The sequence below is a fragment of the Aquarana catesbeiana genome, linkage group LG06 (assembly GCF_042186555.1).
Source record: "Aquarana catesbeiana isolate 2022-GZ linkage group LG06, ASM4218655v1, whole genome shotgun sequence".
Classification (NCBI taxonomy): Eukaryota; Metazoa; Chordata; class Amphibia; order Anura; family Ranidae; genus Aquarana; species Aquarana catesbeiana.
In genome coordinates this window covers 283,091,281-283,106,793 of record NC_133329.1, presented here as the reverse complement: position 1 = coordinate 283,106,793, position 15,513 = coordinate 283,091,281, and the positions used below count along the sequence as shown (strand labels likewise).

Sequence of the window (15,513 nt, the reverse complement as noted above, 5' to 3'; positions counted from 1 at the left end):
CCTCCCATACAGGAAGTACCTCAGTTTTGTAGCAAGCACTGAATCCTCAAAAAGAGGGGAGGGACCTCTGTGTCCCATGATGTACTCAAAGAAAAGGATTTTACAGGTAAGTATGACGAAAAAATCCTATTTTCTTTTTCATACATCATGGGACACAGAGTTGGGCTAATATTCATTACCTGCTGGGACGTCTCAGAGCAATAGCCTTGAGGGGAGGGAGACACCCTGCCAAACAATAGCCAGACCTTATACGGCACTTACACTTAATAAAATTTTGTGAACGTATGCACTGAAGACCAGGTAGCAGCCTTACAAACCTGAGCCACAGATAACCGATGGCAAAAAGCCCAGGAGGTTCCTACACCCCTGGTAAAATGAGCTCTCACCCTAAAGGGAGGAGCTTTATGTTTCAGACCATAGGCCTGAATGACCAACTGACGGACCCAATTGGAAATGGAAGCTATGGAAGCTGTCTGCCCCTTCTTGGGTCCTTTTGGTAAAACAAAAAAGGAGTCTGATCCTCGGATCTCTGCAGATCTAGACAAATAAACCTTGACTGCACAGACAACGTCCAAAGAATGCAGTCGTCTTTCGCCGAATGAGCCTGAGAGAAAAAAAAAGAAGGCAAAACAATGTCCTGATTTAAATGAAAGGCCGAAACCACTTTTGGCAAAAAGGATGGAGCAGGTCGTAACACGACCCTGTCGTGGTGAAGGATCAAGTATGGTTCCCTGCATGAAAGAGCCGCCAACTCCGACACCCTTCTAGCCGAGGTGATGGCTATCAGGAAGGCTAACTTGCATGACAGCAAGTCTAGTGGAATTTCCTTGATAGGCTCAAATGGTTGTTCCTGTAACACAGACAGCACCAAGTCCCAAGGACACATAGGTAATCTAATGGGGGGAAGCAAGCGAGTTTCCCCCTGCATAAAAGATTTAGACCAGTGAATGGGAGGCTAAAGGCCTTTGGAAGAATACGGATAGGGCCGAAACGTGACCTCTGATTGTACTCAAAGCCAATTTGATTTCCACAGCTGACTGTAGAAAAAAGAATTCTCCCAATCACGTATTTCCGAAGATGCCATTTTTAGGCTTCACATCAACAAATACAAGTCTTCCAGACCTTATGATAGATCTTCCTAGTGACAGCTTTTCTAGCATTCACTAGGGCAGACACCACTGGTCCCGAGATGCCACGGTCCTTCAACACCCTGGCTTCAATAGTCATTCCGTCAAGTTTAGAGGCTGTAACTTGGGGTGGAATATGGGACCTTGAGACAGTAGATCGGGGCGACGTGGAAGTGTCCATGGCCGTCTATTGTCAGTCTCACAATCTCTGGGAACCAGGGCCTTCTGGGCCAGGCTGGTGCCACCAGAATGACTGGAACCCCCTCTCTCCGAATCCTGCGCAACAAATGTGGAAGGAGAGGAATTGGAGGGAAAGCATAGACCAGGGAGTACTGGCTCCATGGAACTACCAGAGCATCGGCTCCGATTGCCGGAAGATCCCTTGTTCGGGACACAAACTGATGTAGCTTGTTGTTGAACCTGGATGCCAGTAGGTCGACCTCTGACCATCCAGCGTTGGCAAATTTCCTGGAACACCTCTGGGTGTAGGGACCATTCCCCCGGGCAGATCCGCTGGTGGCTGAGATAATCTGCCTTCAAGTTCCCTACTACCGGGATATGTCCCTCTGCCCAGGCTAGTATGTGGTTCACCCCCTTCAGAGATGAAGGACTCCTGGTACCGCCTTGGTGGTTTATATAGGCCACTGCAGTGGCATTGTCTGACTGAACCCTGATAGGGCAGTCCTGAAGCTCCACTGTCCAGGACCGTAGGGCTAGACGTACTGCCCGTAATGCCAGGACGTTGATGGGCAGATCTGTTCTGTCCTTGATCATTTCCCCTGAGCCTTTCTAGGGTCGCTCCTCAGCCTGAGAGACTGGCATCTGTAGTCAGTACTCACCAAGTTACCGGGAGGAAGGATTTTCCCTTTCACAGGTGCTGATCCTGCAACCACCAGTTTAGGCTTAACAGATTCAGCCCCAGAAGATTTGGCTGCTCAACGACCAGACCATTTTTTTGCAATTTGGCACTGTGTCGCTTTAACTGACAATTGCGCGGTCATGCGACGCTGTATCCAAAAAAAAAAAAATGACGTCCTTTTTTTCCCCACAAATAGAGATTTATTTTTTGCGCTATAAACAAAAAGGAGAGTGACAATTTTGAAAAAAAAAAAAATAATAATTTTACTTTTTGCTATAATAAACATCCCATTTTTTTTAATCAAAAATTTTTTTTTTTCAGTTTAGGCAGATATGTATTCTACATACACAAAAAATAAAAATCGCAATAAGTGTATATTGATTGGTTTGGTTTGTGCAAAAGTTATAGCGTCTACAAAATAGGGGATAGATTTATGGCATTTTTATTATTTTTTTTAATTAGTAATGGCGGCGATCTGCGATTTTTATCGGAACTGCGACAGTATGGCAGACACATTGGACACTTTTGAAACCATTGACAATTATACAGCGATCAGTGCTATAAAAATGCAAAGAAGGGGTTAACACTAGGGAGCGATCAAGGGGTTAACTGTGTTCCCTATGTGTATTTCTAACTGGGGAGGGATGGGACTGTAGGGGGGAGAGGGAGCGGGTGAGGGAGAGAGAAGTTCATACATAGTATGAACACACAATCTGTCTCCTCTCCCCAAAAAAGAACCGGGATCTGTGTGTTTGTCACAAGCAATCACGGGAGCCCGGTGGTCATCACACGCGCCCCTAGTGGCCAAAGGGTCAAGCGACGTAAGGCAATGTCGTTTCGCCCAGCTGTGCTATTCTGCCGCAGTAAAACTGCGGTGGCTGGGCAGCGAGCATTTAAGCGTGCCCGAGAAGATAAGAACATTGGATAATCCAGGGTTGGTCCTCTCCTGTTTCAAGCCAAGACGATGTCTTGTTGTAAAGGCCTGGAATGGAACTGGGCATAAGGCACTGCCTCGAAGGAGGATATCATCCTCCCTAGAAGACTCATACAGAGCCGAATGGAGGGTTGTCTGGTGCCCCTTATCTGATGCACCTGATCCTTCAGGGCACAGATCCTTGTGGGTGGCAAGAATACTCTTGCTTGGACCGTATCTGGGATCAGACCTAAAAATACTTTAGAATTTGAGCTGGTCTCAAGGCTGACTTTTCGGTATTTATGATCCAGCCTAAGCTTTTCAAATACTGCACTGTGCATGTTATGCTCTGTTCTACAGCCTGTAATGAGTGATCTCTGAGCAGGAGGTTGTCCAGATACCTGAGCACCAGAACTCCTTGACTCTTGAGCCCTTAAAAGACTCAGTACTGGTGCTAGGACCTTTGTGAACACCCGGGGAGCTGTAGCAAGCCCGAAGGGTAGAGCAACAAACTGAAAATGACGTTCCTCTACTGCAAATCGTAGGAACCTCTGATGAGGCTGAAAGATAGGTATGTGTAAATACGCGTCTTTTATATAGATGGAGGCTAGAAAGTCTCCCATCTGAAGTGAGGCTACTACTGAGTGGACAGACTCTATCCGAAAGGACTGTATCAGTAGATACTGGTTCAGGGATCTTGGGTACAAAATGGGCCTTGTGTCCCAGTTTGGTTTTTGAACCGTAAACAGGTTCGAGTAAAACCCTGTGCCTTTTTTGGATACAGGAACCTCTACAATCACTCCTTGATGCACTAAATGATGTAATGTCTGAAGCAATAAGTCTCTTTTTGGAGGATCCCAGGGAACTCTGGATCTTAAAAACCTTTGAGGGGGAAGCCCCCACAACTCCAGCTTGTAACTACGGGATATAGTTGGTGACCCATTCGTCCTGAATTACTGTTCTCCAAATGTCCGCAAAGCACAGCAGCCTTCCTCCCACTCGATGGAGTGAGGGCCTCCCCTCAAAAGGAGGGCTTGGTGCTAGGTTTAGAAGAATGTTGGACCCAGCGCTGTTTCTGGCCCTGGCCTTGCGGCTTGCCCTAGTGCCCTGAGGTTTTAAACGAGGAACGCCTGGTGCTTTTCTTCACAGGAAGTAGAGAACTCTTCCCTCCGAAAATCTTTTGGCTATATTTGTCCAAATGATCACCAAATAAACGTTCCACATGAAAGGGGAAACCTGCCAATAACTTTTTACAGGGAAACTCGGCTGACCAGTTCTTAAGCCACAAAAGTCTGCGCATATGTACAGACATGAGAGCCAAACGAGAAACCTGCTGTATTGAATCCTTTAAGGCATCAACAGCAAAACACAGCGCTTGAGAAATATCTGTCTTATTTTCAGCCAGATCATCCTCCCGGTAAGGCCTGTCAGGCCGTATGATCTGATCCTTTATGTACTGGTAGATTCCAATTGCTGCAACAGCTGGCTGAATAGCTGAACTGGCCAAAGAAAACTGGAGTTAGACTTACCGGTAACTCCTTTTCCAGTGGTCTTCCAGGACAGCCCTTGAGAGGTGGAGTCCCACCCATCGACACAGGAAACACATTGCCACAGTTCAAAAGGCGCTCCCTCAGGTCCCTGATCAGTCATTTACCAAGAACCGAAGGATGGAACTGTAAAATATAACCATAACAGGCAATAACGTTAGTACATCAACATAATCAAAAGGGTGGGATCGTGCTGTCCTGGAAGACCACTGGAAAAGGAGTTACCGGTAAGTCTAACTCCAGTTTTCCCCAGTTGTCTTCCAGGACATCCCTTGGGAGGATCCCCAAGTACTCACCAGATTAGGGAGGGGACCATGGCTTGGAGGACTTTCCTCCCAAAAGCCTGATCCTGACTGGACATCAAGTCCAGTCGATAATGTCTTGTAAAGGTGGAGAAGCTTGACCATGTGGCTGCTTTACATATTTGCTCCGGAGTGGCACCAGCTCTTTCTGCCCAGGATGCAGACAATGCCCTTGTGGAGTGGGCTTTTATACCCCCAGGAGGATCTCCGTTTATTGCTTTATACCCCTCTGCTATAGCTAGTCTAATCCATCTAGCTATGGTGACTTTAAAAGTTTTTTGCCCCTTACGTTGTCCAGAAAAAAAAACAAAAAGTGACTCTGAAATTCTGAATGGATTGGTTACCCTTAGATATTCTAGGATACACCTCCTCACATCTATTAAATTGTTTTTCTTTCTCGTTTGAGGCATTCTGACAGAAAGATGGGAGAACAATATCTTAAGACCTATGAAAATTAGATGCCACCTTTGGTAAGAACCCAGGGTGCGTCTTTAGGATGACTCTGTCCTCTAGAATCTGGAGAAATGGCTCTCTGATGGAAAGAGCTTGGATTTCACTAACCCTACGGGCTGAAGCGATTGCAACAAGAAGTACGGTCTTGAATGTAATCAGTCTTAGAAAGGCCTCAGATTTCAAAAGGTGACCCCAAAAAGGCATTTAGAATGATTGATAGATCCTAGGATGGAGCTACGTTAACTCTGACTGGTTTGCGTCTAGAGATTGCCTTACAAAACCTAGCGATGAAAGGATCTTCCTGTAACCGTTTCTCTAAGTATACACTTAATGCAGCTATCTGAACCTTAATAGTACTATGAGTTAGTCCCTTGTCTATCCCCTCCTGGAGAAACTGTAGGATATTTGTTGTATCCACGTTTACCTCACTTCGACTATTCAGACAGCTGTTAAATTTTCTCCAGACTTTCCTGTAAATAGCTCGGGTGACAGGTTTTCAACTCTGTAGCAAGGTCTGAATCACTCCGTCAGGCCTTTGCTCCTCAATATTTCTTCCTCAGTAACCATGCTGAAAGGTTCAGCATGGTTACTTGCAGATAAAAAGGGGTCCCTGAGACAGAAGGTCTTGTCTGCAGGGAAGTCTCAGAGGAGGTTGGTCTGTCAACTGTAGTAACGTTGTGAACCATGGTCTCTTGGGCCAAAACGTTGCTACTAGTATTAAACACGTTTCTTCCGCTAGAAATTTCGCTAGAACCCTCGGGATGAGGTGAAGCGGAGGAAACGCATAAGCCAAGCTGAAGGTCCATGGAGTCTGTAAGGCATCTACTGCCAAGGGATGATCTCCTGGGCATAGCGAGCAAAAATTGGGAACTTTTGCATATAGCAGCATACTGGGAAAAACCAGTAGTGGACCTATGTGGTCGAACACTTCCGGGTGCAGAGACCATTCTTGATTCGAAACAAGTTGTCGACTCAAGAAGTCTGCAGTGCTGTTCAGCTCCCCTTTCAGGTGTAATGCAGAGATGGATGCTAGATTGGATTCTACCCACTGAAATATGTGTCTGGCCACCTACATTAGTCAAGGACTTCTGGTGCCTCCTTGCTTGTTTATATAAGCTACAGCCGTCATATTGTTTGAGTGGACTTGTAGATGGTGACCCTGTATTGTGTTCTGAAAGGCTAGTAGAGCTCTGAGGATAGAGGTTAGCTCCTTCCAATTGGACGAGAGAATTTTCTCCTCTGACTTCCACCTGCCCTGGGCCAAGCCTGAGTTGACATGGGCTCCCCAACCCCAGCTGCTCGCATCCGTAGTTAGTGTGGATGTGATAGGTAAGACCCAGAGAACCCCTTTGTTTAAATTCTCTGTGTCCTTCCACCAGAGGGAATGTTTTACTTTGGTGGGGATTGATGGCTCTCTTCCAGATCCCTGTCTTAACTGTTCCAACAAGAACCTCTGATGGTCTCTTTGGTGGAACCTGGCCCATTGTATGGCCGAAATGGCTGCTGTCATAAGTCCTAATACTGACATCACCCCCCCTCACTGTACATTTGGGGCTGCTTTAAAGAAAAGACATTCTCTGCCACAGATTCAATATCTTTTCTTCCAGCAGGACTATCCTCTGCTCTACTGACAGTATATTGTACCCTAAATACAGAATTTCCTGTGTTGGGGTAGTTTTGGACTCTTCCAGACTGATCTGTGTTAACTCCAAGTCCTGACAAAGTTGTTTCTCCGAGTGGGCCATGAGGAGCAAGTCGTCTACATATGGAACGATCGAGACTGACTGAAGTCTTAATGGAACTAGTGCCTCCCCGAGAACCTTGGTAAAGATGCTCGGGGAGGATGACAGTCCGAACAATAGTGCTCTGCACTGAAAATGATAATTTTTTGTGTCTATCTGAAGAGCCATCTGAAGAAATTTCTGGCATGCCTTCTTTTGGGATATGCAGATAGGCATGCCTTAAATCCAGGGTAGCCATAAACACCTCTTTTTGGAGGAGATTTCATATTGAATAAATGGACTCCATCCGAAATTTTTTGTAACAGATGGAGAGCTTCATGATTAGCCTGAACTTCCCTGACGGCTTTTTCACCACAAAGATGTAACACAGAGTAAAAACCATCCCCCTGTTCTTGAATAGGGACTGGTGTCAATACCTCTTGATCCACCATCTCCCCTATTAATAAAGGTAAGGCCCTGGCCTTTTTTGAGTGTCTTGGAAGTTTTGTCACAAGAAACTTTGAGAGTGGATCGCTGTGAAATTCCAACGCATAACCTCTTTTTATAATGTTTAAGACAAACTCGTTTGAGGTTATCTTTTCCCACTGCGGGAGAAAATTCATTAACCTTCCTCCCACAGGAACCCTGATGTCACTGGGGTTTAGGGTTTTGATTGGGGCGGTAAAAAGTATGCCCCCGCCATCCTTTCTAAGGGGGTATCTAATTCAGGCCCGAAGACTAAGTCTCCTGTAAAAGGGACACCGCACAGGCGTGTTTTGGACGCCGTGTCTCTCCCCCCCCCCCCCCCCCCCCCCAAGTTTTCATCCATACCGACCTCCTGGCTGCGACGGAAAGCGCTGCAGTTTTAGCCGTAAATTTTACGGAATCAGATGCGTCAGAGATGAAACTTGTCACCTTCAAAAAGCATAGAGAAGGTTTTTAAGAGCTCCCCCCTAGGTGTGCCTGCTTTTAGGTGTTCTACTAGTTGAGATAACCATAACTCCAGATTTCTAGCCACACAAGAAGTGTCTAGAGCTGGTTTCAAGCTTGCCATAGAAGCATCCCAGGCCCTTTTTCAGACTACGCCTGTTCTCCTGTCCATTGGGTCTTTTAAATGACCCATATCTTCAAAAGCAAGGTCAGACGGTTTTGAGACTTTGGACAGAGGGGCGTCTAGTTTAAGATTTTTATTCCAGACCGCCTCTGGGCTCTCAAAGGGGAATCTTCTTTTAAGGGAATTAGGAAAGGAGACTTTATCTGGTTTGGCCCACTCCTTGCGGACAAGGTCAGAAAGCATGTTATGTATAGGGAATACCTTAGCTTTCTTTTTCCCCAGAGCCTCATACATTTTATCATGTCTGGTCAATTGAATTTCTTCCACATCAATTTCCAACGTATCATAAATAGCGCTCAACAGCTCATCTACTTCCTCAAGAGATAGCTTGTATTTTGCTGCTTTGTTAGCTACAGCCTGATCCTCATCCTGGTCTGAGTCTGTGTCAGAGGATTCAGGGCCAACTAACACGGGCTATGCTCCCTGACTGTACGGGGCTCCCCGGAGCTGGGTGTTGTAAGGCATGGTGAGGACGGAATCGCAGCTGCTCTACTGGTGGCAGCAGGCGCGTTTACATCTGCGATTAACTCCCAGAGAGATTTAAAAGGTTGATGCCATCTCATTTTTAAAGGAGCCAAGGAATTTAGGGAGAGTCTGCCTCTGTTTTAAGTAAGCCTGCATAAGGCTTTGTTAGAGCCTGAGGACAACTTATTTCCACAATTGGGGCATTTTTTTGCAGCCCGACTTGTCTTCCCTTGGGGCCTCCTTAGCCTGAAATAAAGAATAAACTATCTTGGCATCAGAAACCCTTTTAACCCTCTTTAAAAAACACCCGTGCTGCAACCACCACTGCATATACCCGGGACTGTGAGGTATCCACCATCATGTGGTACTACAAATCCCAGCCTTACAACAAAACCCCAGAAAAAACCAAACACGGTAAGGGCTTGCCCAGCAGCCTACCTGGGTTTGGCTGGTGCCTGCATCCACCGGAGTGTCCTGGCGATTAGTCTCCAAGGTCCCCCTCTCGAGCTCCGGATCCCGCCGATAGTCCGGTATAGCTGGACGCTGGGCGGGATTTTGTAGGCTCAGCGCAGGCTTTCCCCTCCTCCTTGTGCCTCTAGAGACCCGGAACCGAAAGTCTCGGCACACAGCGATGACACGGATCCGCCGGAAATTACGCAAATGGCGTCTCCGACCCCCACTGCAATTGAAGCAAGGAGCTGGTATGGAAGAATCCACCTACACCGTTCCTGGGGGGAACCTGCATCATCCTGCCACTGGCACACCTCGGCACTGGAAAGAGAGGGGTAATGGGTCTGCTCCTGTCAGCTGGACAGTACCCAAGCCCAAAATGAAAAAGGTATGGACTAACCTGAAGCCGCCGAATAGGACCCGGTCCCCCAGTGGGGCTCCGCTCCCTTCATGCAGCCCCTGAGAGATGTAGTGCTTCTCCTGGTTCCTGGCAATATGTTCCTCCGGAGGAAACACAAATGAATGACCAGGGACCGCCTTTTGAACTGTGGCAATGTGTTTCCTGTGTCGATGGGAGGGACTCCATCTCTCAAGGGCTGTCCTGGAAGACAACTGGGGAAAAGGAAGCTTTTAATGACAACTCCAATTTCTTGTCAACAGGGTCCCTGTGCGATATCTACCAGATAAGTTAAGTTCCTGTTTAAGGAAGAGACTGCTACATCTACGGCTGGCATGCTCCATTTCTTAATGAACTTTTCATCCATGGGATATAAAAGGGAAAACCTATTTAGGAGGAACAAAAATCCGGTCAGGATGCTCCCAATCAGCATACACCTTGAAAAAGTCACGTTTGGTGACGCAACGTGTAGGAGGAGTCAGTGACGTAAAGTATTGAGGCTGGTCAGCAGCTCGTTACGAGCGGTGCGAGGACTCGCCGCGCCCCAAGAGGCTGATTGTTTTTTCCATCCAGGCACTGATTATCCAGGCTTATGTGAGTGGACCCAGTGAAGTGCTGCTATTTTAAAGCAATCGTTTATTGCGCAATGATGTCTCTATTTTATATATTCGCGGTATCTGAGAACATCCATCTGGAAGCCCCTCATATTATACAGCAATATTGGGGAAAGTTGTGAACAGATTTATCTTTGGCACATATGGGATTCTGCTTAATAAACATTAGTGTAATGCATACTTTGTACAATTAAGAACGGCTATCAACACACAGCTTCAAGTTGATTTTTTTTTTTTTTTTTTTAATCATATGAGAGAATTCTCTGTATAGTATTAATATTGGATGATATATATAGCAATTATATTTATCCAATATCACAGGCGGCAGCCTGTGGTTTACTTACTCTGGGGAGCATATCACTACAGCTCAGTGGTTATAGTGTTTCTGACCTGACCAGGCTTATATCTATTTATTTATAATTATTTTTATCACTTGGAGGGATTGATTTATTCAATAACTGTGCACTGGTTTTTTTGATTGACTGGAAGGTTAATATCAGCGCAACACATTTTATTTGTTACTTTGTATAGGTGTTTGAGCACTTTTAAGTTTTCAGCTTTTATTATTTGGTTTTCTCCCAGTCACAATTGGGTATTTCTCACAGTTTTGTAATTTTTAGCAACAATTTTAGTTTCACTTAAATCCATTTCAGCGCTTTAGTATATTTTTTTTAATTTTGCACAATCAGCATACACCGCCTGTTCCAGCAGAGGGTGTAAGGGGAAAGCCTGTGCAGCCTGAAGAGGCTGCAAGGATCCCAAAGAGTACCAGGGGGGCTCTGTAAGAGGTAACTTAAAAGGCAGAACGTACCATTTCGGTAAGCATCAGGATCAAAAGCCTCTGTGACTGAGAGGCAGACATCAACTGGATATCTTCTTGTCCAGATTGCTTAGAAGCAGACTCATCTGTCAGGCCGTCCACAGGATCCTGAACTTTTAGCTCTTCCCCATCCTCAACCCATTCCTGCTCCAGACTAGGAGGTCCCGGGGGGGGGGGGGGTCTGTCACGCTTCTTCTGGCAGGGATGGAGGCAATAATGCCACCAATCCTGTGCTATAACCCGGCTAAGGCTGAGAACAGTTCATCCTTGGTGATAAGGGGTGAAGCAACAGCGTTGACTCTAGGGCACAATACCAGATAGGCGTAGGGGCTCAGATTGCCCGGAAGCCTCTGGTCCTTCAGGGGATACAACACTAGGGATACGACTAGGTTCATCAGGAACTACTGACGACATAGGTGTGCCCTTCCCTGTAGTGTTAGTCCCGCTCCTCTTTTTTGAAGACATTTACTAGCCACAAAAAGAGTACCTGGGTGTAGTATTAAAACACCTCAGAAGGTAGACCCTTTAAAAGGGGTCACCAAGCCCCTATGCAACAATCCTACTAAGCACCTTTAGCCTGCCAAGCAACACCTGGTGACTCACATGACCCGGGTAAGGAGAAATGAATCGCTGCAAATGCCTGGTTCAGAGCCTGCTCTGTGTCCCACAGCTGCCTTCTGGAAGCAATGCATGCTTGGCACACACAGCTTAAGTAAGCTGGCTGTGTGCCGGAACATTCTGTGCATGTGTACGCACAGGTGCAGCCCAGTGAACGGGCGTTGCTATATTCGCGCATGACGCAAATCTTCGTATGCCCAGATAAAGGCTACGGCGCATGTGCGGCAAAGCCGTGTGCACCATGGTCGCCAACCAAAATGGCAAATGCACGTGCGCCATGGCGAACCAAGGTGAAATGGCGCACCGTCGTGCACCATCATACAGGTAAAAAACAGCCAGACACAAGCGAAAAAAAAAAAAAAAAAGTACACTTTGCAAACAGCCACAGCTAGCCCAAAACTCCCCCGCATGGTCACTGCAGACAGGTGTCCAGCCTCTAGCTAGCTTGATTGCTACAATCACTGGGACACCCCACAATAAGTAAAAGGGGTTTCACTTACCCGTCCAGGTGCGGGGCAAACAAGCTCAAACTTCACCCATCACGACAGGTTCCTGTCACTTGACGACCTTCAAGGACTGGGTACCCTTTTCATGTTTAGGGTCTATTCCCTTGGACCTGTAGAGCACCCTACAGGAATGCCTTAGCACTGTGGTGTCCAGAGCCCGGAGGCCGCATTACAGGCAAAACCTCGCAGGATCTCAAGTCTTCTTTGCGAGGCTTGTTTTGTTTGTAAGACCGCTGAGCAAATACGGTGTGACAAAGTATTGCCATTTTATTCCCTAGGGTGTCTGGAAAAAAATATATATCTATATTTATAATGTTTGGTGGTTCTAAGTAATTTTCTAGCAAAAAAAAAAAAAAAAAAAAAAATAGCTGGATTTCAACTTGTAAACACCAAGTGTGAAAAATAGGCTTGGTCCTTAAGTGGTTAGAACACACTGTGTGTAATAAATATATATATTTATATTATAATAAAAATATATATTTTGATTCATGATTTTTTTTTTTTTTTTGGTGGGGGGGGCAGCATAATGTCTTGGGCTGGCCGTGTGTGTAAAAATATATATATATATATATATATATATATATATATATATATATATATATATATATATATATATATATATATATATATATATATATAAAGATTTCTACCCGTTTTAACAACATTTTTCCAGTGATAAGATGACTCCAGGCTCCCTGCTCTCCCCGTCTAATAGCTCCAGTGGGCAGGGCAGAGATTCCCTGCTGATGTCAGCCAGGGAGGAGGGGAGGAGCAGAGAGCCTGGAGTCATGTAAACCCTGGGAGACACTGTTAAAACATGTAGAAAATAGTTTTTGTTTTTTATAAAGCATAGGCACTAGGACTCCGCTTTTTATCTGACAGAGGGGATGAGAAACAGATTAAATTTGTTTTGAAGCAGTGAGGAGAGGAGCAGATCAGCGATAGTGAGAGATGACAGGCAGGAGAGGGGGGGGGGGGGGGTGGCTACAGAGGAGACACAGGAGAGCTGCAGATACAGATAGCAGCGTATGACAGAGGCACATACACTGACAAAGGTGTGATATATCATTGTCAGTGTGCAGAGGGGAGGGTAGAAACTGGCAGCATCAGCCAGGTAGTTCAGGTGATAGAGTGGGCCAAAATACACAGCACAAGCACTGTGCTGTATAATATGCTTTAAAGGACCAGGATCTTTATTTTTTGGGGGGTTAACAAATGTTTTAATGTTCATTCAGATCAAATTTCCATGCAGAGTCTTTACAAACCAGTGCTGATAAAAATCTTACGAACACTCTTCATGCTGGTGCCAGTAAAAACAAAATGTTCCTGACAGTGTGCTGCACATCGCACACTGTGTACACAAGGCATACCAAAAAAAGGTTATGACCCTCATACGCAGAGTGGTTAGTGGTAGTTGTGCTCCATCCTGGGAGAGTTAACCATTACAGCCTTTATAACCACTGAGTATGAGGGTCATACCCTTCTGGGATGCCTTGTGTACACAGCATGGGGTGCATAGCACATGGCCAGAAAGAATGGATTTAACATTTGCACTTTATTTGTATACTCCCCTCTCCTCCTGAAGACGTCTGGGTTGTATGACATAATTTGCCTAGGCAAGAAGCCAGGAAGTAAACTAAAAAAATGTAAATAAATAAAAAAAAAAAATTATAAAAATAAATAAATAAAAAATAAAAGTTTAAAACAAGTAAATATGAGGATATACTTTCCTATCCATTTACTAATGCTAGCAGCATGAGGATTAAACATAAATTATCAATGTTGATCAGGAGAGTGAAGTTCCACTTCAATGCTTAGCATATAAGATTTTTTTCACACTGTGTTTGTAACAAATACTAAACGGTCTTTATTTACTATGCACTAAGTGGGTACTTTTTTGCTGCGCTTGTATGGATTATTGTACAATTGTTTTTTAGCACCACACTTTGCATTTCAGAAAGTAGCTGGTCAGAAAGAGAAGCTTCCCACATCAGGTTTTTAAAACATCACAATGAAAATATGCTTACAGTAGTCTCTCCATTGCCTGTTTTTCCCCATTTTCTTCTCTTAGTTGATCCAGGGTGTTATGGTGCCATCCCAAAGGAGTGAAGGGCAGATCTTTAGATTTCTCTTCTACTCGTCGATTGAATAGAGACTCTATAGGGAAATAGCCCAGGTAATAAAATCTTGACATGTTAGAAGGAACTTGGAGCATAACAAATAGATGATATACTTTAGCCAGTATTAAAATGTAAGCTTTGAAGTGGATACAGATGGCGCAATCTTCATGCTCAGTACCTCACGTTTACAGCCATGCTTTGTAATGCAAAGTACACGGTCTCCCCTTATTCAGAAACCTGCTGACTGAGGAAGTCCCCTTGTTTACTTGTTGTGATGAAGGAGAAAAATTCCCAAATTTACCCATTGCAGGCTCCCTGCTTCCTCTCCCATATCGAAAGGTTGATTTAGCAAAATGCCAATACTAAAAATAAAATCACCAACCTATTTGGAAAACTTGAATCTGATCAGTGATGAGGGAGAGGGAGAAGCCCTCCATGTAAACGTGAGGAGCTTTATGTGCTCTGGTTGCAGTTTGCTGTATTCGACTGGTTTCACACAGTCTGTCCAATCAGGTCCACCTGTGAGTTTTTCAGGCAGATCCAAAGCACTCTATGGAGCAGTCAGCGGAAAGGTGTCTTGCTGACACCCGCCAGCATCTGATTCGGGCCACCAAAAACAGCTGATCAGATGACAGTGGGATGGAAACAGACAGGCGGTTCGTTTGAATCTGAAAGCCCCTTAGAGAACAGCTGGGTTGTGTTCGCTCTGCATAGCAGAATGGACATGGACCTGTTATCCGCCTGCTCAGCGGGGAGATCCTCTGCTAAACAGGTATAGTATGCGCATTACGGAGAACGCTTGTGTGAAACCAGCCTAATAATATGACTTGAGCACAACTGTATTTGATTCTACACTTCCTTTGCAGCTCAAGGATCGGATTCACTTATAACCCGGCACGGCCCATTAATGATCCGCAGGTTTTCCCATCAACACTAGTACAGTCAAAAACTGAAATATAGTTAGAAACCATTTAAAAAAAACAAATCAGGAAAAAGAAAAAAAAAAAAAAAAAAATCAGTAAGCTTTAAATTATACATGGTCAGCTTTAGAAACTTCAACATTTTTCAATGCCCAATAAGGGCAAAAGCAGGTACTCTGTGGTGCCGGCCTTTTTTTTTTTTTTTTTTTTTTGCTTTTAAATTGGCTAACCAATTTTGAAAGGCTAAAGAAAAAAAAAAAAAAGATACAGTAATCTCCTCAACCTCTAAATTTGTATGCTCTTGTTGTACTGCAAAAATAATCAGTCCAAACTAAGCTAATTCAAGTTTGTTTAGGATATGCACTTATAGGGCAATTCGCATACTTGGTATTAGTTCTCTGCCTGCCGCTGAAGAGATGCTACCCACTAAAAATGAGCTTGGGTGTGTTCAGATCCTAGCCCAAACTCATGTAAGAGAACCCGCCAGGAAGGGGGTCACCTGTACTGTGCCAATCATAAGAAACTAAGGCATTCCCTTTTTTTCCAAAGCCGCACATATACACGCCC

At 44.9% G+C, this 15,513-nt stretch overlaps 1 protein-coding gene across 3 annotated transcripts in view; it reads right to left on the bottom strand.

Annotated features, from left to right (window-relative positions):
• Positions 1 to 15,513, bottom strand: part of PIKFYVE (phosphoinositide kinase, FYVE-type zinc finger containing) — a 455,233-nt gene that overhangs the window by 293,282 nt on the left and 146,438 nt on the right. For all 3 annotated transcript variants that reach the window (XM_073633422.1, XM_073633423.1, XM_073633424.1), the window contains one exon: positions 13,934 to 14,063. In XM_073633422.1, the coding sequence (XP_073489523.1) occupies positions 13,934 to 14,063 (130 nt within the window). The remainder of the gene's footprint in view (positions 1 to 13,933; positions 14,064 to 15,513) is intronic.